General features: G+C 30.3%; 3 protein-coding genes across 3 annotated transcripts; 1 reads left to right on the top strand and 2 right to left on the bottom strand.

The window, feature by feature from the left end:
• The first annotated feature begins 8,408 nt into the window (after positions 1–8,408).
• Positions 8,409–11,186, top strand: LOC121230852 (GDSL esterase/lipase At4g16230). Its single transcript, XM_041116357.1, has 4 exons — positions 8,409–8,788; positions 9,088–9,309; positions 10,329–10,581; positions 10,672–11,186. The coding sequence occupies exons 1-4, from the start codon at positions 8,720–8,722 to the stop codon at positions 10,893–10,895; spliced, it is 768 nt and encodes a 255-aa protein (XP_040972291.1). The 5' UTR covers positions 8,409–8,719; the 3' UTR covers positions 10,896–11,186.
• A 1,067-nt stretch (positions 11,187–12,253) lies between these two features.
• LOC121230850 (ras-related protein RABF2b) lies at positions 12,254–15,996 on the bottom strand. The gene is made up of 7 exons (XM_041116356.1): positions 15,658–15,996; positions 14,734–14,811; positions 14,483–14,650; positions 14,121–14,169; positions 13,921–13,994; positions 12,990–13,083; positions 12,254–12,555 (listed from the first exon to the last, which is right to left on the bottom strand). Exons 1-7 carry the CDS (start codon positions 15,694–15,696, stop codon positions 12,455–12,457), a joined length of 603 nt encoding a protein of 200 aa, XP_040972290.1. The 5' UTR covers positions 15,697–15,996; the 3' UTR covers positions 12,254–12,454.
• A 3,352-nt stretch (positions 15,997–19,348) lies between these two features.
• On the bottom strand, positions 19,349–23,016 carry LOC121230849 (signal recognition particle 19 kDa protein). Its single transcript, XM_041116354.1, has 4 exons — positions 22,861–23,016; positions 22,140–22,326; positions 20,416–20,515; positions 19,349–19,716 (listed from the first exon to the last, which is right to left on the bottom strand). The coding sequence occupies exons 2-4, from the start codon at positions 22,314–22,316 to the stop codon at positions 19,580–19,582; spliced, it is 414 nt and encodes a 137-aa protein (XP_040972288.1). The 5' UTR covers positions 22,317–22,326; positions 22,861–23,016; the 3' UTR covers positions 19,349–19,579.
• Positions 23,017–27,289: the final 4,273 nt, after the last annotated feature.

The raw sequence follows: 27,289 nt of genomic DNA, 5'->3' as shown, positions 1-27,289 counted from the left end.
TTATTTATTTCTCATTTTTTAGCCTATTTTTAATCTATAAACGCATATTTAATAAATATATATTTAAAAAGCAAAAGTAAAAGAAAAAAGAAAAAAATTTACCTCTCCGGCCACCGTGTACGGTGGCTGGCACCGGCGCCAGCGAAGGTCCGTCGACCGGACGGTGGCCGGCCTATGGCCGGTAGCCCCCCCTCCTCTCTCTTTCTCTCCCTTCTTCTTTTTTTTTCTTTTCTCTCTTCACAAATGACTTTTTTTTTCTGAAAATAGGTCTATTTATAGCCCTCCGAAATGACGTCGTTTTGGGGGCTGTACTTAAGGCCCAAAACTACGTCATTTAAGCCCTTTACCCGATCCAACCCGACCCGTCCGGCCTAGGGTTCGCGTGTTTTTGAACAGAAGGGTTAATTGCGCATTTAACCCTTCCGCTTCTTCATTAATTTACAATCAAGTTTTAATTTACTTTAGTTTGGCCCTGAAAGTTGTTGCGTGATTCAATTTAATCCCTTTGCTGTTGTGCGTTTTAAAATAGTTCAGAAAATTGCATTTTTGGTCCCCTTAAGTTTCTCGCGTATTCTAATGGGTCCCTACCTTTCGTTTTTATTTAAAAATTTATTCCGTTTTTACTTAGCTTCCAATTTAATCCTTGATATCATTTTATTATTTTGATTCGTTATTCTGTTTTCTTTTTCTATTATTTTATTATTTAGTGCTATTGCTATATCATATATATTATTTACATTATTTTATCATTACTGCCATTATACTTATTATTCTATTATTATATATATAATTACTATCTATTCCCAATTTTACTATAACATTATTACTATTGTATTTTATTATGTTCATTATTATTACTAAATCTATTGTTTACTAAGTATTTTGCCATTCTTAGTGTCTGTGTTATTTTTGCTTAATATTTATACATGTATATATTTTATGTTTCTTTTATATTTTATATATCATGTACATATACCTTTTTATATATAATTATTATTTCTAATATATATACTTTTATACTATCATGTATGATTTTTATGTATACACCTTTTAGCATTAATTCATTGTATTTAAATATCTGTATATTAATAGTTGTTTTTAATATTCTAGTATATATTATGTATTCATACTTTAAGCATTATATTATATGTGTATATATATATCATGTATGAATTTTAATAGCATATTGTACTTATTATTTTCACTATTATTATTTATTATTATTATCTACATATATATAGATATGTAATTAATTATTAAAAACACCGTTTTCTTATTACAGTATTATATAGGTGTTATGTTTTTATACCGTGTTTCTAATATTATATTACATAAACTTTTCATCCATATTATTATATTTTAATGTGTTCACATAAATACATGTATATAAATATATAACATTATCAATATTTTAATATTATATTTTTGTCACTTTGCTTATTATTATTATTATTGTTATATTTATTGTTATTATTATTATTATTATTGGCGTTATACCTTAGCATTTTATTACTACTATTGTTACTTAAATACTATACGTATATGTATTACATGGTGCTATTAGTATTTTTCTTTTAACATTATTTCAATGTCATGTACATTACATTACGTACATATTGCATTTGTATATGTATATAGGCATATATGTATTTCGATATTCTAGTTATACATTTTTATACCATCTTATACATATACTTTAATACTTTATGTATATATTCTTATATATATATTATGTATATACATTTTTATATCTTACGTATATATTTTAAGTACTATATTGTGTATAGATTTTAATGCCGTCATGCATATTTTAACACTATTATTATGTTACATCTTTAATATATATACATATATGTATATGTAGTATTATTAGTATTTTTAATATTATATTTTCCGTCACCTCACATACTATTATATGTTATATGTATATATATAATCCATTGTTTTATTTCGTGCTTAATGTTATTATTATCATGCATAATATCAAATACATCGTGAATATTTTATTTTATCATCTGCTTCATATATTCGTAAATCTCATTTTATTACAATATTGTTATAAGTTTCTATTGTTTTAAATAAAAATAATATTCTTATTCATGTTTTAAATCAATTTCAATAAGCAAGGTAACGTACCAATTTAACATTAAGTCATTGACTTCATCGCTATGTTGGGTGAACATCAATTGACTCGCGTTAAAACGGTATGTCCTTCTCAAAAAAAAAATCAAAAAAATAAAAAAAACTAAAAATTCTCATTTTTTAATCGAGTCACGGTTAAATATCATTGAACTCACATTTTTTAAAATTAAGACAACATACGTTTGACGAGATACCAATTTTGGGCGTCGCGAGGGTGCTAATACCTTCCTCGTGCGTAACCGACTCCCGAACTCTATTTTTTCTCTGGATTTTAACGTGGACCCAAATTTGGTCTTCTTTCTATCAAAAATAAAACTTTTGGTTAAAATGAAGATTTATTAGGTGTCCGATCACACCTAGGAAAAAGGATCGGTGGCGACTCCCTTTTTAAAATCAAACCTCGGTCTCTAAATTTTCAATCAAACACCCTAATTAGCGACTAAGCTAAAATTTTTACGTTGCTACAATGTTATTTTGTCAATATAGCCGTTAAATGTTAGGATTTGTGCCCTTAGTGCTATGATTTCATCATACTACTTGTAATCTTTTTGGATTGGTTAAATAAATAAAATTATTACATGTTTGATTAATTAATCTTTATATGATTATCCTATATGATTTTTGCATGAAAAGCAAAATGAATAAGCAAATATACACTACTTGATTAACTAAAGTTTAACTAATAATAAATTGCATTATTAGAAAGAATTATAATAAGAGAAAATAACCTATATTAGTAGGTCATCTAAATTATCCAAAGTTTGCAGAATCATATTGAGCAAATGATTATAATAAATATGGGACTATTATGTCATCTATAAGTCCAATAAGGGAGATAACTTGCCTAACTATTGGAGCTATCAACTCTAAAAAATAGAGACATAGATGTGATTGTCTAAATTAACAATTCATAGGATTAGATTTAAGATGAATTTATCCTAGATCCGTTTATGGATTTATTCACTTGTGATATTTCTAGTGTGACTTTCCTAAATCCTGAGTAGGAATGAGCTATAAGTTGAGTACATGACATCACTTACGATAGTAGAATTCATAGCTCGAATAAAAAATAAGTGGTATCCTCTCACTAGCATTGTGGTATCCTCTCACTAGCATTGTATGGACCATAAAAGTGAAATGTGGTCATGGGTCATTTGTCAGTGACAAATAACTATCATTATTATTCGTAAATAATGATCATTTTTCACCTCAGTTAAAGTTATTGCCAAATATTGAATCATTTGTTATTAAGGCGAAATTGTCAATCACTTGATATGCACAGTTTCGAGGCAATTGTCTTCCAAAACTTCAATAACAACAACTTAAAAAAAATTACTTATCTCTTAGTCCACAAACTTGTATAAAATTCGACTCATTTTTCTCTTCACAATAATAATCCTTAACCAAAACAAATAAACATAATGAAATATTTAATTCAAGAAAAAGATAATAAAATCTTAAAAAAGATTCTTCATGTTTTATCGGTCACAAATAATAAAGCAATCATTCCATCATAAATACTTCGTCACTAATGTTATCCAATTGCACTAAAAAGGACGGCTTGGAAACTTCGGCGCCCATCCAAAAGCCGAAATGCACAAAAAGATAATACTCCTCTCTATACACCATAGCCTTTCCCGCGGGAACATCCAGTGCGCTTGACAAGATCTCATTCTCAAGATTCAACGCTCGCAAATTCAACCATTTCCCCAGCTTGAATCTCATTGAATCCATAAACACGTCCAATCCCATCTCCAACTGAGACCACTCCACCGATCTCATCCACTTGATGTATATATGGACCAAAATTTATTACCTATGAAATCAAATATGGAATGCAACTCGTATAATTTCACTATGGACCAACTCAAAGTCATCAATGTGCTTCATTTTTTGAGTTATAAAATTAACGAATTAAAATTAAAGAGAGATCCATTTGAATCTCGTGTGTTGGACTGATGGTTAAGGTGTTTATCGCTTCAAGTTTGGTCTAGGTTCGAGTCGCGCTAGTCGCATTGCTGTTAGGGCTTTGCCCTCCTCTTGTAATTAACCAAAAACAATAAAGCGAGATCTATTTATACCAGTGTAAAATTAAATATATAATAGGTAAATCATAACTTTTTCAATTACCAGCTGGCTAATGTAAAAATAGAAAAATCTAAAAATTCAAGATAATTGATTGATCATTTTGTAACTTTTCATAGTTGGGTGATTAAAAAAAATACTAATGTAGAGTACCCATATATAACTTGAGTTCAAATTCGCTAAATATGTTGCAAGTCCATGTACTTGTAATACATTTGAAATTTTAGTCCTCCTACTTTTATTTTTAAGGAATTTAGTCTCTTAACTTTTTGAAATTCTTATGTTAAATTCAAGTTTATTATAAAGGTACTTGAAAAATAATTAGTTTACATATATAATAAACCAACTTTGCTTAATGTTTGTTATAACGACAATTAGAAAGAAAACAAGCAGTATATGCAAATAAGAAAAGAAAAAGAATCAACACAAGTGATCTTTGTTTACGCAATTTAGACACAATGGTCCTACATTTGCCAAGCCTTGACTCAGAATGTATCTTTATTTAATCACTAGACAATTCAACAATACACTTCTTTCCCTATTGGCTAAAGCTCACAACTCCTTCACCAAGCAAGTATATGCAACCCCAATAGAGAACAATTGATCTTCACCACACGGCCTCAAAGGAAAGAATTTCGACAAATCTAGCCAACGAAATCAACACTCAATACAAGAAACAAATAAGCAAGCTGAAAAATAACACAATACTCAAACTTTCAAAAGATATTCAGCCCTCAAAGTCGATGATACCCCAAGGGAGAATGACGCCTAAATAGGCTCGGAAGGCAGCAAAATAACCTCCTTAAGCTGAAAAACTCCCTTGAACAAATATGATATATCTCTAAAATAAAATTTTAATCACCAAGAGATAATAATAAGTCTTTCATGTTTATCCAATCACCTCAAGCAATTCGGTTGGAAGTCTTTGGGAGTCTTAGCATTCTGGTTGAACCATGCTTCTTGTTTTGTCAAATATGCCACTTAAATAGACCAAACTCGGTACAACCGAAACTTATTCAAGGCCCAACTCGATGACCTGAGTAGAAAAATAGTTTTGTTCTAACAGTACATGGAACGAGCACTAGCAACTTCCCCAACATTAGTTTTCGTTACATAACTACAAGTGAATTATTTTTTTCCAAAATGCCATGGTAATGATTAGAGATAAATCCTTACTATCATTATTCTTTTTATATTGTTGTTGTCAAGAGGTTTTTACATTGGTTGGTGGTTCCCCTTATTGGAAGGAAACTGAAAAGTTTAGTTTTTTTTTATAGCGATAGACAACTAGGGTTGTTCAAACGGTTAACCGATTGATTAACTGAACCGAATTAGTATTAACTGAATTAATTAAACTTTTTTGTCCTTTAACGGTTAACCAAACCAAAATTTTTTCAACAAAAATTAAGTGAACCGAAATTTTCAATTATTTTGGTCAGTCAACCGAATTATTCGAAATTTATATGTTTTTCTTTTTTGTTGAAAAAGTATAAAACATATAAAATAAATAAATTGATAATATTCATTTGACTTGAATTAAAACTACATATAATTTGTATTATTAATTATTAAGTTCAGTTAATTACCCGATTTCGAATTGAATTACCCATAACCGAACTTTCAAAAAATTATTAACCGACCTCTGAGTGATTTATATCGGTTCGGTCGATTAATTCGGTTTTAATCGAAATTTGAACACTCCTAATAACAACCAATCATATATCTACAATTTTTATAAAATTCGAATTTAAATCTAAATTCATTAATTATTTACATTAAATTTGAGTTTTTTTGCATTAAATTTAAGTCAAAATTTATTAAATATATAACTAGAAATGAAGCACATTGATGACTTGAGTTACATTCCATATTCGACTTCATAGCAATTTTATTCAAAAAAGGTAATAAATTTTGGTCCGTAGGCTTTAGAGATTATTTAATATCTCTTTTGCATTTCGGCTCTTAGATCTGCGCCGAAGTTTCGAAGCCGTCGTTTGTCGTGCAAGTCAAAAACATTTCGAGTGACGAATTATTTATGATGGGAATGATTATCATAACCCGTTAATCACTTTAAGCAAGAGTCGCTTTTATTTTGGTCATTTAATTTTTTTTATTTGGTCACCTAGAAAAAAAATTAATCAAATTGGTCACTTTGTCGTTAAATGGTAACGAAATATTGACTGTGTATTTCCACTTTAGTCACTCTAAAATAAGGGTAAATTGCTCGTTAGTCATTCTAAATAGGAGTTGTTCTTATTTCGGTCACCCCAAAACAATACGTGAAAATACATCGTTAGTCCTTCCATTACCATTTAATGGTAGAGTAAACAATTTGATGGATTTCTTTTTTGGAGTGACCAAATTAACAAATAAAAAATTTGGGGTGACCAAAACAGGAACGACCACTGTTTAGAGTGACTAATGAGATAGTTTACCCTTTCTTTATTTAACTTACAACTTGTTTTTGGCATAATGTCCAATTTAATTCTCAATTTTTACATTTTTTTTGTTAATTTAACTAAATTTGACTATTACTCTTTCAAAATATGTCGAATTCGATATTTAAATTCAAATAATAAAACTTGATTTAGTGTAGATAATCAACGAATATGGATTCAAGTTCGAATTTTATGATAAAAAAATTGCATATATGTGACTTCCTTCCAACTAGAGAACCACCAAATACTCCAAATCCTTGTACTCTCAATATATTTAGAATTTAGTCTTTTTATTTTTTAGATTTCAAAATTCATATCTAATTGTTAATTTCTTTAAATTTTGGAATAAAAAAACTCACTTGGTAGCTATGTAACAAAAAAAAGTGAGTTTATAATTAGTAGCGGGTCTTAAGACCAAGTTTTGGGGGTGCCTAATTAAAATTTTCAAAAAGAATCAAGGGAATATTGAAATTAAAAAAATGGGGCGGACAGGGACCGAGGGGGGGAGAGAGGCAAGGCCACCCTTGGCCACCATTACCGTCCGCCCCTATTTATAATAAACCTAAATCCAAAAAGTTTAGGGATTAAATTCCTTGAAATAAAGTAGGGTGACTAAATTTCAAATGTATGAAAAGTACAAGGACTTAGATTATATTTTAACCTTATCTAAGTAATGAATTTCTTTGCTTGCTTTACTATTTAAACAATCGGAATAAGCTTAAGTTCTTCATTAAGTCCTTAAGAAAACAATCCAAAACCCACCTTAGCTTTTTATTGTTCTTATTTTTTAGTCCACAAATGGGCACCATTCGGAACAAGCTTATCATCATTTGTTCCATATTGTCTCATATTTTAGCCAAACACATTGGTCTTGCCTATAATATTAGTGCATTCTTTGTTTTCGGAGATTCTTTGGTTGACGGGGGAAACAACTATTACATCGACACATTGGCGAAACCCGAGTATCCTGATGGTATCGACTTCCCCAAAGGAATTCCGTCCGGTCGTTACACCAATTCTCGAACTATTGCCGACATTGTAGGCAAGTTTCTGCAAAATTCTTTCGTAATTTATATTCGATATTTGTTCTACTTGTTTTGCTATCGAAAACGCGGATGCGATTCTTGTTTTATGACGTTGACTTGAGGTATTTCTATTTGGGATGACAAAAAATACAAACTAACATATTTTGACTTGTCCCGATCTGATAAGGTCGAATACTTTTTGAAATTACGTTTGAGGCAAGTTGAGCCGAGTATTGAGACGGGACTAGGTTTAGAAAAAACACCTTACCTTGCCTCGAGATAATTACAAAAATGCTTTTAATTCAACCATTTCTCTTGCTTACTTTCTTTCCTTGTTGCACTCTCAACAATTGTTCTATTTTGATAAATAATATACATTTATAAAAATTAAAAATAATAGCATCTCGGGTTAAGTTGGGATCAGGTACACCTTAAATTTTTAAGGTGTGTGAATTAATAGGGGTTGGGATAAGTTAAGACTATATTGGGTCGAAGTCAGGATGGGTAAAAGACCATCCACCCCTCGTCATCTCTAGTTTCTATGAACTAAATCTGTGTGGTATCAACGTCATATATAATTGTCCAAGTTTGGTCAAACCCTTATGGATCTCAAATTTTATCCTAGCTTTTTTGTATTTATAAATGGTTAACCAAGTTCGTTTAGGCTCGCCCATATAAAATGATGTTATTTTTATATTATTTTTCCTTTTTATTAAATTTGTAAACATAAATATTATATATTTAGTTTTCATATGGTAATATCTAGTTGAGACGAGATCAAGTCTTGAATATTGAAGTCCAAATACAACGTATAATTTAAGCGAACCTTTATTTTTTACTAAGCCCATTTTCGAGCGTAATATTTTCACCCAAACCTCCCAAATATCAATTAGACCTTCGAGTTTGGATACATAGCAGGTCCCTACTATACTAATTTTTTTTTTGTGTGTGTGTGTTTGATTAACAGAAGAGGAAATTGGCTTTATAGATTATGCTCCTCCTTTCCTAGCACCTAATACAACTGGAGATATGATTTTGAAAGGTGTTAACTATGCCTCCTCTGGAGCTGGAATTTTACAAGCCACTGGTGCATTTTTTGTAAGCTTAATTTCTTCCTTATTCTATTGCATTACTAAATTATATCGTTATTTGTCGACTACAGATAAATTTGTCAATATTGATCTAAACTCGAAAATTTTATTTGATGGATTGAAACCCGAAACTAATTTAATCTGATTTGACCATAAAAAGTTACTATGTTGAACCGGTGTGTAGCTAGTGGAGGGCATATAATGGCCTTGCCCCCTTTAGCTAAATGGTATAATATCAACTTTAGTCCCTTTTAGTTCTAAAATCTTAAATTTAAGCTTGTTTAAAGCAATATTCTCTTTTTGCAGGGTGAAAGAATTAATATGGATAAACAAGTGGATTACTTTGCAAAGACTAGGGAAGACATTATATCAAGAATTGGTGCAACAGCGGCTCAAGCATTGCTTAGAAACTCACTCTATTTTCTTGGCATTGGGGCTAACGATATCTTATTTGGAGAACTTCGATCAGTTTTGGGTACCAACGATTATGTGGATGAAATAATTTCAAATTTCAAATCCCAACTCACAGTTAAATTCTTCCCACTAAATTGCTCTCAATTTATGATTTGTAATTTCATTTATTAGGATTTATTGAAAAAATTTCACTGGGTCAAATTTTATACAGTTTGGAAAGAATTGTATAAAATAGTGATGCCACGTCATCTGTATCTTTTTTCCAATGGTTTAATGCCATATCAGCATTTTCATCCTAAAAAAAATCATATCCAAACGAAAATCCTGAAATTTAAGATGAAATTGCTAATATGGCTTTAAACTATTGAAAAGGAACAATCCCTGTTTCATAGAATCCTTTCTCGGTTCACCCATTGAAATCCCCTCAACAAGATTCAATTTTTAGTACTCTTGGGTTTATTGATTGGGTTTCTCCCTTCTGGGTGATTGAGTCAAGTGAACTTCTAGATTTGTTTCTAATAATTTAGTTGGTGTTATTTTAAGAGTTTAAGTGATTAAACCAAGCAAATATCTCAATTTATCAAGTAAAAGTCAGTGAGGGTTTTCCTTTGCAACCCCTCACTAACTTTTACCTGATCAAAAAATTCACTCGGTTCAACTTTAAAAAACACCTAAATAAGGTTTGATTTCTAGCACTCTAGGGCTTTTTGAAGGGGGTTTTTCCTTCCTGGGTGTTTAAGTCAAGTAAACTTCTAGATCTATTTCTAACAATCTAGCTATGGCTTTTTTAAGAGTTTCTTAATGATTAAACCGAGTAAACATCTCGATCTATCAAGTAAAAGTCAGTGAGGGTTTTCCTTTGCAACCTCTCACTCACTTTTGTTTGATCAAGCGCTCACCTGGTTGAAGGGGTTTTTCACCTTCTGGGTGATTGAGTCGAGTAAACTTCTAGATCTATTTTTTTGTTGAGTAATTAAACTAAGTAAACATCTCGATCTATCAAGTAAAAGCCGGGTTTTTCTTTACAAACCCTCACTAACTTTTGTTTGATCAAGATGTTCACTCAATTCAACTCCGGAACACACCTAAACAACATCTGATTTCTAACCATCTTCAATCTATGTAAATTGCAGAGGCTTTATAACTTGGATGCTAGGAAGATTGCAGTGCTTAATGCCCCGAAAGTGGGTTTAATACCATTTGAGAGGGACGTACATTTATGTGGCCAGGCTTGTGTTTCCTTACTAAATAGAATGGCCATGTTATATAACTCTAAACTGAAGAACTTGCTCGAAGATCTTACCGAAAACCTACCGGGATCGACATTCGCTTATATCGATTATTATGCTTTAACGGAAGACATAATTAACAACTATAGATCATATGGTGAACTATTTTCAACAATGAACTCTAAATTTGGGGTTTGGAAAAGTTAATGAGCTTTAAATTTTGATCTTTTCTATTTTTTTTTTTCAGGATTTGAGAATGATGATCATGCTTGTTGTGAAGTGATAGGGGCACATGGCGGTCTAATTCCATGCATATCGTCATCTCGAGTTTGTCCCGACCGAAGTAAATACATTTTCTGGGATCCATTCCATCCACCGGATTCGGCGGTTGTAATCGGAGCAAAGTATGCATTGGATGGTGGCCTTGAATATGTTTCACCCATCAATATCAGACAACTTGCTAATTCTTGATAACACGTCATCATCTGAAGCAGTGACGATGTTATTACTTTGTTGTGCTCTTCAATCCTTAGAACGATTGTAATGCTTAGCTTTCTTCACTATTAATAAATTGGATTTTTGGCTTAGCCAAAAAAAACCATTAGGGATCATTTTTTTGTTAAATTATGCTTCAGGTCCTTGTATTCTTCATATATTTAAAATTTATCCCCTTTATTTTTATTTTAATAAATTTAATCATTTTATTGTTCGGATTTAATAATACAAATTTAATTATTAATATCGAGAAAATGTCCTTAATACAGGAATGGTTGAATTTGGGCTTGTGCTTATTTGTGAACTTGTTTGAATGGAGGATTTTTATTGTCATTTTGAATGCCTTTGAATGTGTATTTGGTTTATCAACAATTTTGTTCATGTTTTACTTATATTTTTATTTATTTTTCTCAATTTTTAAACATAAAAAACATTAACTTATTGAACACATTTATGGGAATATTGACAAAGATAATCACAATTTTTATGTAAGGCAAAAATTTTTATTCAATTATTTATTGAATTTCTATTATTTTTAGTATCAATTCGCATTAATGTAGTCATTAGCGACTTCGGTTATTTGTTATTTCAGTTGGTGCACGTTGTTCCAATGATAAATCAGTATAACCAATTTTTTTTCAAATTGGTCAAAATTTTTATTCATACCAATCACATGAGCTCATTTCACTCAATACCAATCACATTTGGAACATTGGGCACCGATCGATGCATGAATAATATTAAAAATGATTAAATCACATTTTGAGACTTAAACTTAGCAACTTTTTCTACATTGAAGCCTGAACTTTTTTTTTGTTCAAATTAAACCTTGAACTTGGCAAATGTTCCCACATTGGAACTAAACTTTTTTTTTTTATCTAAGTTAGTCATTGAAAGCCTTAAAGTTCAAGTCTTAATGTATAAGCAATTGCCAAGTCCTGGTCCCAATATGAGAGCAATTATCAATTTAAGACCTAACTTAAATCAAAAAGTAATTCAGACCTCAATGTAGAAAAAATTACCAAGTCCAGGCCCTAAATAATTATTTAACCCTATAAAAAATATAAAAATTTTAATTTTTTTCCATTATGATAATGAATAATAAACACTTTTGTCGAAACATTGTGTATTGACCAAATGCATGAATACTTTTAAAATCCAATATTAAAATTAATAAACAGAAAATTCAAATTTTTTTTTATTTTTTCCAACTATTTTTCTTTATCTTTCAATTCAACTTATACGATTGAATCGTAAAACCAACCGATTAGTTGAATTCGATTTTCCCAAAACCCCGAAAATAGAGTAGAACATAAAAGTTATAACCATGGAAGTTTAAGCATACAATTAACACACTTTAATTACAAGTAAAACACAATTCTCCAACACAATTAAACAGTGTTATCAAATCTATAGTTCATATAAATAGTTCATACGCAAAGGCAAATTAAGGGCAAGAGACTTGATTGCAGATAACATTACATGAACTAATTCGAGATACACGAGAACACAAGCCGGTGAAAAACAACCGTCATCTACGAGCAACATGATGCGCTTGCCGTCCGTTCTGTAGGTCTATCCATGAGAACCATTCCGGCAGGGTTTTGTGCTGGTTGTGCTCGAGGTAATCTTTTAGCTGTCAGAAATAAAAATCAGTCAATTGCCGATATATGGAACAAATACTGCATTTTTTTTATGAGGGGAAGCTTAAACAAAACAACGAATTAACTGATAAAAGTACCATGGAAACCATTGTACTAGAATTTAGATTGCATTTTGCTCCCTTTACTTAAAAAAATAGGTAAATTAATCTCTGCATGTTAGATTAAAGAGTAAACTGGTCCTAATCTCATCCATTTCCATTGTTAAAATTGATCTTTATATGTCAGAATGAGGTACGCATAGCATTCCATGCATAACTGTTTGATTATTCTAACGTACAGGAACCGATCTTTAACAATAAAAATGAATGAAATTTCTACCGGAATAGACCAGTTTCTTCTTTAATTTAATGTACAGGGACTCCTAGTACAGAAGCCTCTATAGTACTTTTACCCGAATTAACCTTACCTATTTCATAGAAAATATCGTTGACGTTGGATGCGGTCTTTGCAGAAGTTTCCATGAAGAAAAGACCATTCTCTTGAGCGTACTTATTTGCTTCCTGAATAACGAAAGAGTAAAGAAGTCAACTAGATATTCGCATGTACGTCGATGTCAAACCAAAACCGAACCGTGATTCTATAATACCCTTTACCATCTTAAAGAGAAAAAGGGTCATTTCGAAATGTTAAAAATCTGAAACTACACCTATTATAGCATCCTTTCTAACTTGGAATGCTAAGAATTGCATATTACTAGTATATATAATGTGTTTAAGACTCGAGTAAGTGTTAGATAATGTTAAGTTCATATTTTTTTCAAGTTTTCAGGTCTTTGAAGGGTTTTTGGAAGGTTAAATTCTGTCATCAGTCTGTATTTTGTGTGAAAGTTGTGGATTTAGTCCTTGTACTTTTATTCGACCATTTTTAGTCCCTATACTTTTCAAATTTTAGTATTCACCAAATTGTTAAATTTGTTAAGTTTCATTATTTCCCAAATCTAATGCGGCAAACATCTTATCATATGTTTAATGCCATGTTAGTGTGGTATTTTAATATATTACTTGCTAAAAAATTCAACTAATGGATTAACGATTCTAATTATTGTCAAGATTGAAATTTCAAATTTTGAAAAGTATAGGGACTTAAAAGAATGATCCAATTGGAGAATATGGGCTAAATCTACAATTGTTTGGGTTAGGGCTAAAATTTCAAATTTCGAAAACTACATGGACTAAAATTGACCGATTCAAAAAGAAAATGGATTGAAATTGATCAAGCTAAAGTACAAGGACTATAAGCAGAATTTAACCTTTTTGGAAAGTTATATCTACGTATCTAAACATGAGTACTTCAAAAAGAATGAAAAGTTAAAAGCAATATAGAAACTATTAACTTGCCTCTGATGTCACCTTCCTTGCATCAAGTAAATCAGCTTTGTTCCCGGCAAGTGCCGTTACCATATTCGGATTGCCTTCCCAAGAAAAGGAAAAGAAGAAATTCAACATAAAAAAAATTAGGGTTCAATTGCTCGGAGCACTTAAGTAAACAAGTCGTAAGAAGAATCTCTGCAAGGAAAAATATAAAACGAAATCACTACCTTGCGATTGAAGTTCCTGGACCCATTTTTTGGCTCTCTCAAACGATGCCTGCAAAATAAGAATGCTATTACAATTCTTCCAGATACTCGGTGAAACGAATATTACCATTTCAAACTTCAAACTATAACAAAATGCTTCGATTAATGCATCAATGAGACAAAACTTAAGTCAAACATTGTGTCGCAAACACATTAAAAAAGTAAGCTAGCCTTTGAAAGCAATAATGTTTATGGAATTTAGCCGAGTATGACCTCGTATTCTTCATTTCCCAATGTCACATTTCGAGTAGTAGGCACTTTAGTGCGCTTATATTACCGAATCATGTAGTAAAAGACATTAGAGCCATCCATCATGAACTTACTTGATTTGTTATATCATAAACAATGATCGCAGCCGCAGCTCCTCTGTAATACATTGGTGCCAAGCTATGGTATCTCTCTTGACCAGCGGTATCCCAAATCTCAAACTTGACCGTTGCATCATTCACAGCCACCGTTTGGGAGAAAAAAGCCGCACCAATGGTCGATTCCTACATCATTATAAGATCGATGTCAAAAGTTTCAAACTAGAAATGTTCTGATTAAACTCACCAAAATCCATTACAGGACCGACCTGAAATTCAACGAATTGCCCTTTAACAAAGCGTAATACGAGACTCGACTTCCCAGCTCCAACATCCCCAAGTAGAACCTGATATAAAAAAAAAAAGTTATAGTACCTGGGAAGTGCCTGTATTATAGGGATTTTATCTAATTAACCTCTCTATTATTAAATGGCTCAATTTAGTCCCTATACTATTAAAAAGAATCAAATAACTCCAAATTATAACAAAATTAACATTTACCGTATAAAAAATACCTTAAAAATTATTGTTTGTAATTGAAACTCGATTCCAAATAAAAGATTTCATTTACAAAATTATAAAAAAATTTAAATAAATTAGCTCTATTAAACAGTAAATGACATTTGTTCTACTGTAAATGTTAACTCTATTCCAATTTGACTTTATTTTATTCTTTTTAATAATATAGGGGATAAATCCATTTAATAATAGAGGACCAATCAGGTCCCTAACCAGTTCAATGATCAAAACGGAAGACAAAGCTTTACTTTCTGGTATACGCATAACAAATTAGGCATAAGCTCTAAGATTATAACATATGAATCCTATTCAAAGCATATGATATCAACATAATATTCACAATCTTAAAGAAAAAATTGCAGAATTAAAAAGACATTTACTAAGATTTAGAGCTTCAAAAGGAAAGAAAACAAGAACACTAACAAAATAAAACATGAAAAGAAGCCAAAATACCAAAATCAAAAAAATATTTTGCAAAAATTAGTCAAACCCATCTGATAATTTGCAACAAAATTCAAACCTGAAGCAAAATTCAATAAGACCCAGATCATAATTCAGCACATAAAACAGACCCAAAGCACAAAATTCAAGCAATAACCAAAAAATAAATAAAACCCAATCTTTATATAGGGTTTAAAAGATCAAAAAGTAAGAGCAAGAGATAGAAAACTGACTAATTTAGCATTGATGTTCTTGTTTCCAGTAGTGGCCATGAGATTTCTCTTGTGATCGGATTTAGGTTTCTTAAAAAATTAAAAAAAATAAAAAAACTTATGCAGTGAACAAAACGAAATTGAAAAATGGGGATTTCTGTGGATGTTAACGAAGAACAGATTAAGGGACAAATTGAAAATAAAAATTAAAAAATGGGAAAGCCAAAGGGTGAAGACAAAGGGAAGGATCCTTTCTTTATCAACCCCTTGAAAACCAAAGTTTCTTCTTTTGGAATTCTAATTGAATTTTCTCTCCAATTTGGAATTTTCTTTGCGATTTTGGGTTAGTTCATGAATTGGTCCTTGAACTATGGTCTGAATTTAATCTAAATTTAAAATTAGTTTCCAAATTTCAAAATATCTATATCATATTTACTAGATAAAAATATATCAATATTGTATTAATTAAGTTTCTTTTTATCAATTTAGCCGTCACCTTAAGATGTTAGTTCGGATTTGATTTGTTAAAAAACAAGTAATTTCAAAATATGCTAATATTTAATGTTCAAATTGAAGGCTAAATTGATAGAAAGATTGAGGTTTCACAATTTAGGACCAATTTAGAATATATGGCGTAGCTTGAGGGCTTCTAGCGAAGCTAACCTTTTTTGTTTTCTTTCTCTCTAGGGACATTTAGTTTGGCAATTTTCTCAACTTAGCAACTTTTTTTTAATTTTGATCCTATAATGACTTGACACTTTAATATTATACCACGTCATCACCTAATTTTTTTTGAATATATAAATTTTTAGGTTATGACATAACGCTAACATCAAAGTGCTACATCATCACATAGAACAAAATTGTGAAAATTTGTAGACCAAAAGGACATTTAGGGACTAAGTTGAAAAGGTTACCAATTTCAAATATTAAATGTTGCTTTATCCCTTCTCTCTACCATAATAATTTCTTGGTTAAAATGTGTCATAAGTTCCAATACTTTTTAAAAATTTAAAATTTTGTCCCTCTATTTTTTAGACTTCCAAAATTCAAGTCCAACTGTCAACACTGTTAAATTTTTTGTTAAATTCAAGTTTATTACAATATCATTTTTTTTCAATTACACGGCTACCAAGTAATTTTTTTTTATTTCAAAATTTCAAACTAAAAAATTTTAACAAATAAATTTACAATGTGAATTTTGAAATCTAAGAACTAAAGGGTCTAAATTACTGAAATTAAAATTATAAAAACTTATTTTTAAATTTTTAAAAAGTACAAGGACTTATAAAATATTTTCACCTAATTTATTCTCTTATCTAATCATTATACACCTTTTCCGCATGTTTAGAAAAACTACTTTTTTCACTTTTCCACCAAAACTCGTTTTCTGTCCACGTTTTCTAAATATTAAAAATATTTCTTAATTATTTAAATAGTAATAAGAGGTGAGTTGGATTTTTTTTTAATAATTTCGTTATAAATTCTGATTGTATTTACTCGTTTTGAGACAATATTTAAAACTACCCATAGTTTCCTCTCTAATCCGTAAATAGAAAGATAATATACTTCAGTTCACACAAATTCACATCCTATTATATTTGTAATAATGCCTATAACAATTTAACTATGACTTAATCGACGAATTGAACTTTTTTTTAGCTCAAACTCAGCATAAAAAACTTAATATTTAAAAAATAATTTTATGGTAATAATTTATATATATTTAAAAAATTATGCATAAAATTTAGAAACTCTTTTTAAGTTTAATTCTCCCTATTGTTAATGTTTAGAAACTCTGAGAGAGATTTTTTATGCATACTTTTTTGCAAACATAATTATAATTTCGTCCCCATTAGTATTATTATTAAAAGACAAGTTACAACATAATTATAATTTCGTCCCATTCGTATTATAATAAAAAGCCAAGTTCCAACATAATTATAATTCAGTACCCATTTGAATTATAATTAGGGTAAATTACATCCAAAGTCATTAAACTATTAATAAGTTTACATTTTGGTTACATTTTGTTTTCATTTGTATTATAATTTGCTGTTAAAATAGCTATTGTATGGCATTCTCTATCTGCACTACTTACACCAACCGAAAACTCTCAATCCCTTTCTTTTTATCATAATTTTTTTCATAAAACAACTTTAACTACCATAAATTTGCGAATCAAAATCCAAATAACTTTCTTATTTGATCTCCAACATTAACTGTCGAATCGACTTGGATCTAAAATATGTTATACTCGTCAATGGGTATTCACTCATCATATCGATTATCACTTGGAGCTTGCTAGACCAACTTTAAGACAAAAAAAAAACTTAAAAGTCTAATGACTTGAAGACGACTTTTGAATAGTCCAATGATTTGAATAAAAACTTTAAAATAATTCAATAGTTATTTTGTAACTTCTTAATATCGAGTGACCAAAATGTGAACTTACTAATAGTTTAGTTTAACATTAAATATAATTTACCGTTATAATTAAAAGCCAAGTCCGCAAAAGAATATAAATTTCTATTTACTTTATCTTGCAATCTCAATTATTTTTGTAAATGAATTGCAAACATGCAACCAACATTTCACGAGATATATATAGAGAGAGGAGGAATCTACTTACATTGGTGTAAAATTAAAATTGTTTTACATCTTTTCGTACGGTCATTATTTTAATAATCCTCACGTTAAATTTATTGATATAATTGTACTTGTCATGCATATAAATTTTCAAATCAATCGAATATTTTTATCATATTAATTTACAATATTAAATATATTAATATACATATTCAATGAGAAATATTTTTATATAAAGCAAATAATTGGAATTTTTTAATTTACATCAAATTTGATATACGTAACCTATACGAATGGAATATTAAATTTAACAATTGGATCATTAAAATATTAACCATACAAAAAGAATCCAAAAATATGTAAATCAACTTTAATTTTACACCAATATAAATAGATCACTCCTCGTGTATCTATATATGTATATATTTTGTTGCATTGGATTTTAGCAACATTTTCTTTTATTGTTCTAAATAAATTTGTTAATAATTGGGTGCAACTTAAAAATATCAACTACTTAAAATTATAAAACTACAGAAAAAATTATGTTATTGAGTATTAAATAAAAGTATTTATCTAAAATAGATATACACTTATTTTCAAGATTTTTATATATTTATTATTTTCATATCATTTCAATTAACTAGGCTGACAAAAAGAGACTCAATTAAAACACTTTATAATTTAAGGACCAATTTAAAATTTGGGCAATACTTTGAGACGTTTTGCGCAATTAATATTAAAAAATGAAGACCAAGGACCAGAAAACAACTTCAAGATTGAATAAAGGGTAATAGTTTCTTAGAAGTGTAAAATGTAAGATATAAACACCGTTTGAGGAATAATGAGAAATTTAGTTTAATATACTAGGGTTAATGCACTATTTGATTTTGACAACTTTTCTACCTACATATTTTTGTTCACATTAGTCTCAATACTTGACAACTTGTGCCAATGCCATCACTCATTAACAGAATTTAAGTTCAGGGACCAAATTAAGAAAAGTTGCTAAGTTTGAAGACTAATGTGGAGTGTGGACCCAAAACATTTCAAGGACCAAATTGGAAAAATATTGTCAAATTCAAGGACTAAATGTTTGCTTTATCCCTAAAATTTAAGAAGCATATGCCCTGTAAACTGCATTTCATAAACCAAAACCTAAAGTTCAAAGAAATCCAAGGGTTTAATGATTAACCTATCAATAATTTAAGGAATTCCTTTGGAACCATCTACTCCAAAGCTCACTCAGATAAACCAAAAAGAAACCATATCCATATGAAGATGTTTAACTTGATGGCAAAATTGAAAATGTTCAAAGGGAAAATCATGACCTTCTGTTGATTAGGCAGTTACAGAACTATCGCTTTTTTCTTCCACCCTTCCCGGGCTTGGAAGATCCGGCAGCAGCACTTGATGTCGATGGAGCTTCCTGCTTCTTAGTCCTTCCCGGGTGTCTAGGTACCAACTCCGCAACTTGGAGCATCAGCTGTTTCCCTGCAACCAAACAAATTATGGATGGATCTTTTATAGCAGAATTCTCGGTAACATTCCTGGCACTATTCTTTCTTTTCTTAAAATTTAATGATAGCAATGAGAGAATGACAACATTTCTCCCTTCATAATCTGATTTCGTGAATTCGGAACTGATAAGTGCAGTTACATTATAATTCAGATACAGCAGTACAAACCCAGAGGAAACACTAAAATAACTCACCACAAAACCAAATTTTAAACGGTAAAAGTACCATGGAAACCTTGTACTAGGAGTTGAATTGCATTTTGTCCCCTTTACTCAAAAAATGGTCAACTTAGTCCTTATACATTAGGTTAAAGAGCAAAATCGGCTTCTTCTGTTAAAACTTCCATCAATTTCTATTGTTAAAAACTAGTCTTTGTATGTCAGTACGAGGTAAACGTGACAAATCACATATCACTGTTTGACTATTCTGTTAGCCATGCCAATTTTTAACAGCACAAATGGATGAAATTTTTAACAAAAATGACCAATTTGCTTTTTGAACTTACGTACAAAGATTAATTTGCCCCTTTTTTTTGGTAGAGGGTAAAATACAATCTAACTCCTAGTTTAGAGACCTCCATGGTACTTTTACCAATTTTATGCCCATATGTTTCTATGAAAATCATGTTGAACTCAGAACTGGCAGTAGAATTCTTTTCTAAAGCTACACTTACTTGAAGAAATGGCCGGATTCCATAAAGTCCCATCTTCCTTTTTCAACTGGACCCTCACTCTCCCTCTTTGCATGAAATCACGAGGGTATGCCTTATCAATCTGCACAACAAGAAATCACCCATTCTGGTTATAAACAAGTAGAAAGAACAGTTTGTTTAATAGTTGATAAAGTAACAATGCAACGAGATGAAGAAGATATTAGGCATATACATTCCGAGTGCCCCGAGTTCCTAGATGTTAGGTAAATGATTATTGTCATAAGATGTTGAAATATTTAGCTAATAAATTGCCCTAAAAGTAGCAGGACACTGAGGTTTGAGGGGCAACCTTCTTGGCTCGGGAAAAAAGTATACAAGAGATAGGGACAATAATAGTGAGTCAACAATGGAAAAGCTAAAGCACAGCATATGTAGAGCCAGCACTCTCGGATGGATCCTTGAATGATAAAAGGAGCAATGCACAAAATGCCCAAAAACCCATGCTTGTGGCATTCAGAGACTATGAGAAAATATTTAAATCCTCAAAGGAGGCGATATATAACAGTGATGACAGCCCTTGGTTAATTTTTATTCATGCAAGGAAATACTCATCGCTGCTAGAACAATGGATAATAGTAAGGGTGAGTTTGGATGGGAGGTGGGGTGTAGTGCGGTGCATTTAGCTTAATTTTTGTCTCACGCTACAATATCTAATCTCACCGCGACCGTTGTTTTAACATTAACCGCAGGTAAACGCACCACCTATCCAAACCCACCCTAAGTCATATATGTCCATTTATAGGTAGATTTCCGAAACAGGGCAGAAGGAAGCAATGATAGAAAGCAACAATGGTAAGACACCATATATATAGAGCCATCACTCTCAAATGAATGCTTGAATGATGAAAGGAGCAATAAATGAGAAACCTAAAAACCATTATTCAGAGACTATAACAGTTTTAAATCCTCAAATGAGGCAATATATAACTGTGGCGACAGCCCTCGGTTAATTTTGATTCACTCGAGGAAATACTTATAGCTGTTAGAACAAATGGATAATAGTAAGCCCTATACATCTATTTATATCTAGATTTCTGAAACAGGGCAGAAGGAAGCAATGATAAAAAGCAACAATGGTAAGACACTGCATGCATAGAACCAAAAATGAATGCTTGGATGATGAAAGGAGCAATGAATGAGAAACCAAAATCCATGCTTGTGGCTTTCAGAGACTATAACAGTTCTAAATCCTCAAAGGAGGCAATATAAAACTGTGGCGACAGTCGACTCCGTGAATTTCAATTGTCACTTAATGCTCCATTTGAGAACTTGGATTTAAAATTTTGGATTTGGATTTTAATTATTATATAAATGGTAAGAATGAAATGCATATATCATAGTCAAATTAGTTGGTATTCAATCTAAAATCCAAATATTTTAAGGATTTCAAATTCATTACTAAATAGGCTTCTAGCAAATCCATGGATTTGAGAAATGATAATGAATGTTACATTTCTAAACAGTGTACTACTCAATTTATAATATTTTCGAAATCCAAATCCAAATTCTGAAATCCTAATTCCCAAATACTTACAATTGTTACAATCCACAACAAATTTCGATCATGAATACTTAATAAGTAATTTGAAACCTCCAGTTCTAATCAGGCAAAAAGTTCAAACTAGATACGGTCTCATCCTCCTCCACATTTCCACAATAACATCACAAATCCCACAAGAACAAACCTCAATGGCATTAGGGACTTTGAGATGGTTGCAGCAATCAGCAATTTCAGCACAAGTGGGATTTTCACAGGCTTTAGCCAAACTAATTCGCCTTCCCTCAGCTACTGTTTTCTTCGAATTAATATAAACAGGATAGAAAACAACCCATTTCTTTATGTTGGGGACTTCTCCATTCATCTTCACTTATCTAAATCCAACAACATATCACGTAGATTTCAGCAAAAAAAATTACAAGCAAAATATTTCAGAACTGAAATTACTGTTCATTGTGTTCAATAGCTCTTAATAATCCCATAAATAACGAATCTCAACCAACAATTTATATAGAAAACGATATAAAAAATGTTCGAAACCATACGCAGATGAAATTAAACAAAAAAAAACTTGTAATTATAACACAAAGAAATCAACAATGATAAGTTAGATAAACCCTAACAATAGATTCCCAAAAACCCAGATATTTATTACAAGAATTCTCAACAAACAAGCAAAATACATAATGTTTTCTGATCAATTATATGACAGGTCATACTCCTAAACAATCAAAGGCTGATTAAAAATAAATATGGGAAAGCCAAACCCTAAATGAAAATTCAATTTTCAAGGAAAAATAGGAAATTTTGTTTTCTTCTCCACTAAATTAATTGATCAAAAAATCAAAACTAATAACCCATTTTTCATCAACATGAGTACCGATCTGTTAAAATGTATTGTTTACAACCTCAATTTCCGATTCCGGTGACAACTGTTCGGAGGCGGAGGCGGATCCAGCTACGAAATTTTGGGTTACTCGAATCTAAATCGCCTGCTAATTGCCGTGAAAAAAAAAACGGCTGGGCAAAATAAGAGTAAAGCCCATCATAGTTAAAAAACATAAAATATTATAAGGCCCATTTATACTTTCAACCGGAACATTTCCGGGATTTCGTAAATGTGTGATAATGACATGATCGTATTATTGTATGAAAATTAAAAAAATTTATAACATTTTAATTTTAAAAAAATAAATTAGATTTTATATAATTTTATTTTAATTTTCAAGTGATGATATGACATAATTTCATACTGTTACGTCATTGTATTTTTATGAAATTTAAGTTCAAGAACCAAACTGAAATTAATTATCAAGTTTCGATATCAAAAAGACAAAAAAAAAAGTACCAAAGTGAACCTAATCGTCAAGTTCAAGAGCAAAAAAATATTAACTCATAATTTTTCAAATGATAACATGGCACAATCTATGTATGTCACATCATTATGTTTTAACAAAATATAAGTTTCGGGACTAAAGTAGGCCTAGTTACCAATTTAAAATCGCAAAGTGGAAAGAAGAAAAGAACGGATATCGAAGTAGACTTAAGTGTCAAGTTCAAGAGCTAAATATTGTGTTAACCCATAAATAAATATGGATCAAATTCTGTTATTAGTTCTTGTACTTTTTGAAAGTTTTGAATTTAATCCATTTACTTTAATTTGGTCATTTTTAGTCTTTGTACTTTTCAAATTTTAAAAATTCAGTCTTCACCAAATAATAATTGTTAAATTCATCAAGTTAAGTCCTACTACTTCTAAAATCTGATGCGAAAAATATATTATCATATGTGTAATGCCAGGTTTGTTTTTATTTTCACATATTACTGACTAAAAATCCAAGTAATGGATTAACGATTGTCTTTTGTGTCAAGAAAAAAATTTCAAATTTTGAAAAGTATAGCGAATACAGACTAAATCTATACTTGTACACATAGTACAAGACTAATAATTGAATTTAACTAAATTGATTCAATTGACATTGCTTGGGTCAAGACTAAAATTTCAAAATTCGAAATGTATAGGAACAAAAATTGATCAAGTTAAAATACAAAAGCTAAGTCCACAGCTTTTGTAAATTATATAGGTTATGTAACGATCGATTTTTAGTGGTGTAAAAAAATGCGGTTTCGAAATCTAATTTCCATAAACTGAGTTTGTAAAGGTAAAAGAGAATATTTACAGAGTTATTATGAAAATATATTGTAAATCAGTTATGTAATTTAACCAAGAAAATAGCTAATTAAAGCTCAATAACTAAATTGTAAAAGTCAAATCTCTATTGAGTTTTAATTTAAATGTAACACCCCATACCCGACCCAATTGTCGGGTTCAAGCTATGGGATGTCACATTGTTGTCAGGGCAACTACTATCAGTTTCAACTCAATTGAACAATTAAAACATATTATTAAGTTCATAACATCATTACAACATGATTTACAATCATATACGAGCTTACGAAATCTCTTTAAATAACTCGAGGTTGAATAAAGATCAAATTGTAAAATTTTCAAACTATTAGGTTGACATCGCGACTTCAGGAGTTCTTGGTCAGATGCCACTCATTGGCTACTCCTTGTCACGGGTTAACCAGATAGTTTGAAAAGTTTACAATTTGGTCCATATTCGACCTCAAGTTATCTAAAGAGCTTTCGTAAGCTCGTATAAGGCTCGTTTATGATTGTAAATCATGTCGTAATGATGTTTGAACTTAGGCTTCATTTGTTTTAACGTAAAAGCTTTTACGGAAAATATTTTCAACTTTTTTTAATATTTTTTCATGTAAAATAGGATGGTCCACGCAAAAGGTTTTCCAGTCAATGTAAAATTACTCCCTTATTCCCGTAAAATGTCTTACCAAAATTTTTCTCGTAAGACATTTTCCAACTAATAAAGCTTTGCTCACTATAACACCCCCATACACGACCCAAACATCGGGTCAAAGCACCAGAATGTTACATTCTCTACTACATTCTTCACTTATCAAATATTTTCTTATAAACTTTCGTAACTTTTTCAATTAAGTCCCTTTTTGTCATAAAAGTTCAATATTCACTAATTAATCATATTAAATCAATTTTCTTTCTTGTTACACTTTAATCACATAACTTGTCTCAATATCTCGTTTCACATATCAAATTTCTATGTATTTCTCTTCTATTATTTCTTTTACGTATTTTCTCAAGTTTAACAATTTAGACTTTATCATAATAAAAATTTCATAATTTCCCACAATTTCACTTTTACGATAATTTATGCATATTCATCATCTCATAACACATTTATTAAAATTTTATCATAATTTCCTTATTCACATATTAAATTGTTTCACACTTAAAATTTTGTACAATTTTCAATTTAGTCCTTATTGTCTTGTAATTTATTTTTCACCATAGACAATAATTCATTATAATATCTTATTTTACATATAATATCTTATTTTACATAACAAATTTTCATGCATATCACTTCTTTTTATTCAATTATAAATTTCACAAAGTTTACAATTTAATCCTCAACATCATGAAAATTCATTATTTACTATATTTCACCTTAACATCACTTTGTAATCAATTCACTACTGCATTTGTCATAAATCTCAAATGTATGTTTGTTTCATTGAAAACAACTTCAATGAAATATTTTCAGGAAATCTGCCAAACAACAGAAAGTATTTTACACAGATTCATTTAAACACACGAAAATATTAGCTTTTCCAAAAAAGCATGTCGTTTTTCAGAAATCATTTTTCGGAAGCCATTTTTAGTGAAACAAATGAAGCCTTAATATGTTTAATTGTTCAATTGAATTGTAATTGATCGTAGGTGCTCCAACAACGAATGTGACATCCCGTAGCTCAGACACGACGATTAGGTCATGTTGGAAAAAATTTTGATTCGAAAATAGTTTTCTTGCACAAGAAAAAATAAAAAATTTAAAAACTGAGCTGGTTTGTGATATTTACAGCAATAATCCCTTTACCGAAATCGCACATGTGTTTTCGACTGAACTTAATAATATGCTTTAATTGTTCAATTGTTCAAATGAATTGTAACTGATCGTAATGTAACATCCCATAGCTCAGACTCAGCGATTGAGTCGGGTATGGGATGTTACAAGCTAATAAGAGAATTTACCCGATAAAGATGTAGTTGTTATTATATGTATAATTGGCATCTTTTAATAAATAGAAGTTGATTCGTCTTCATCAAATTTATTTGTCAGTTTTTTCTCCAATTATAATTCTTACACTTAATAACCACATGGAGATTTACATTATGGAGTTTTCAGGCCCAAAAGGGATTCAAACACCTTTGTTAAGAAGATGATTGGTACAAAAGGTATAGTTTAATCCTTTAGTATATCACTTATACTTGTCCATGACCTAGGCAAGCAATTCGTTGGCCCGAGTTAACCAGACTTGGATAAGGATTTTATTAAAAGTTATTTAATATGCTTTTTACTTTTAATATCATGTCTTTTTTTTTAATAAAATGGAAGGCTTCTCATATGAGTTGGGTGCGTCTTGTCCCTTTTAGTCTCTTTAGTCGTTAAGGGTTAGCCTTCTCTTTAATATCATGTATTAAATATCAATAAATCACATCCCACATCATTAAGAAAACTTAAAAGTTATGTTATTTAAAGAGTGTGATAATGAGATGATTAATTGCTCAACTTGGTAGCGCAAGTTTGTAACCTAAGCAGGGGTATTAAGGTGGTATACCTTTCTATTGTGCAGATTCTGAAATCTAACGACTGCTTTGTTTCTTAAAGTTAATCATTCATTTTAATTCCTTTAATCATTTGAATAAATGAAAATTTTATAAGATTGGCCCCTCAAAAAAATTAAATATACAATATAAGTCCTTTTCGAATAAACTTTTAGCTTCACCCCTTAAAATTTTAGAATTTTATCTTGACTCTCCTAAACAAAATTTTTGGCTTCATCTTCTCTACTTAGACATGATCATGGGTCGGGTAAGGTTTAGGTAGAATATCAATACTCTTTAGTATTGCCTAGGCTTAGCTCAACCTAAATTATGAGCCTGGTTTTCTACCAAGTCGGGCCCAAATTAGGAGAAAGATTTGCTGAGCCGAATCATATATGTATATATTAATTTTTTTGGCCAATATACATACATGAATATTTCATTTGAACAAAATCTTATTTATGTCTATTCCTCCTAGCTTTAGTCGTTGAAATACTTGACATTTTAGCCATTGTCCTATTTTTTATGAGGAAAGTACAAAAATAGTCACTAAACTATCGACTATATTTTATTTTCAAAATGAAACAATTTAATCATTGAACGTTTTATGTTGCTTGAATTTTAACAGA

Source organism: Gossypium hirsutum, chromosome A06 (assembly GCF_007990345.1).
Source record: "Gossypium hirsutum isolate 1008001.06 chromosome A06, Gossypium_hirsutum_v2.1, whole genome shotgun sequence".
In the NCBI taxonomy this organism is placed as follows: Eukaryota; Viridiplantae; Streptophyta; class Magnoliopsida; order Malvales; family Malvaceae; genus Gossypium; species Gossypium hirsutum.
Note: the sequence above shows the minus strand (reverse complement) of the source record. Positions and strands in the feature narration are given on the sequence as shown.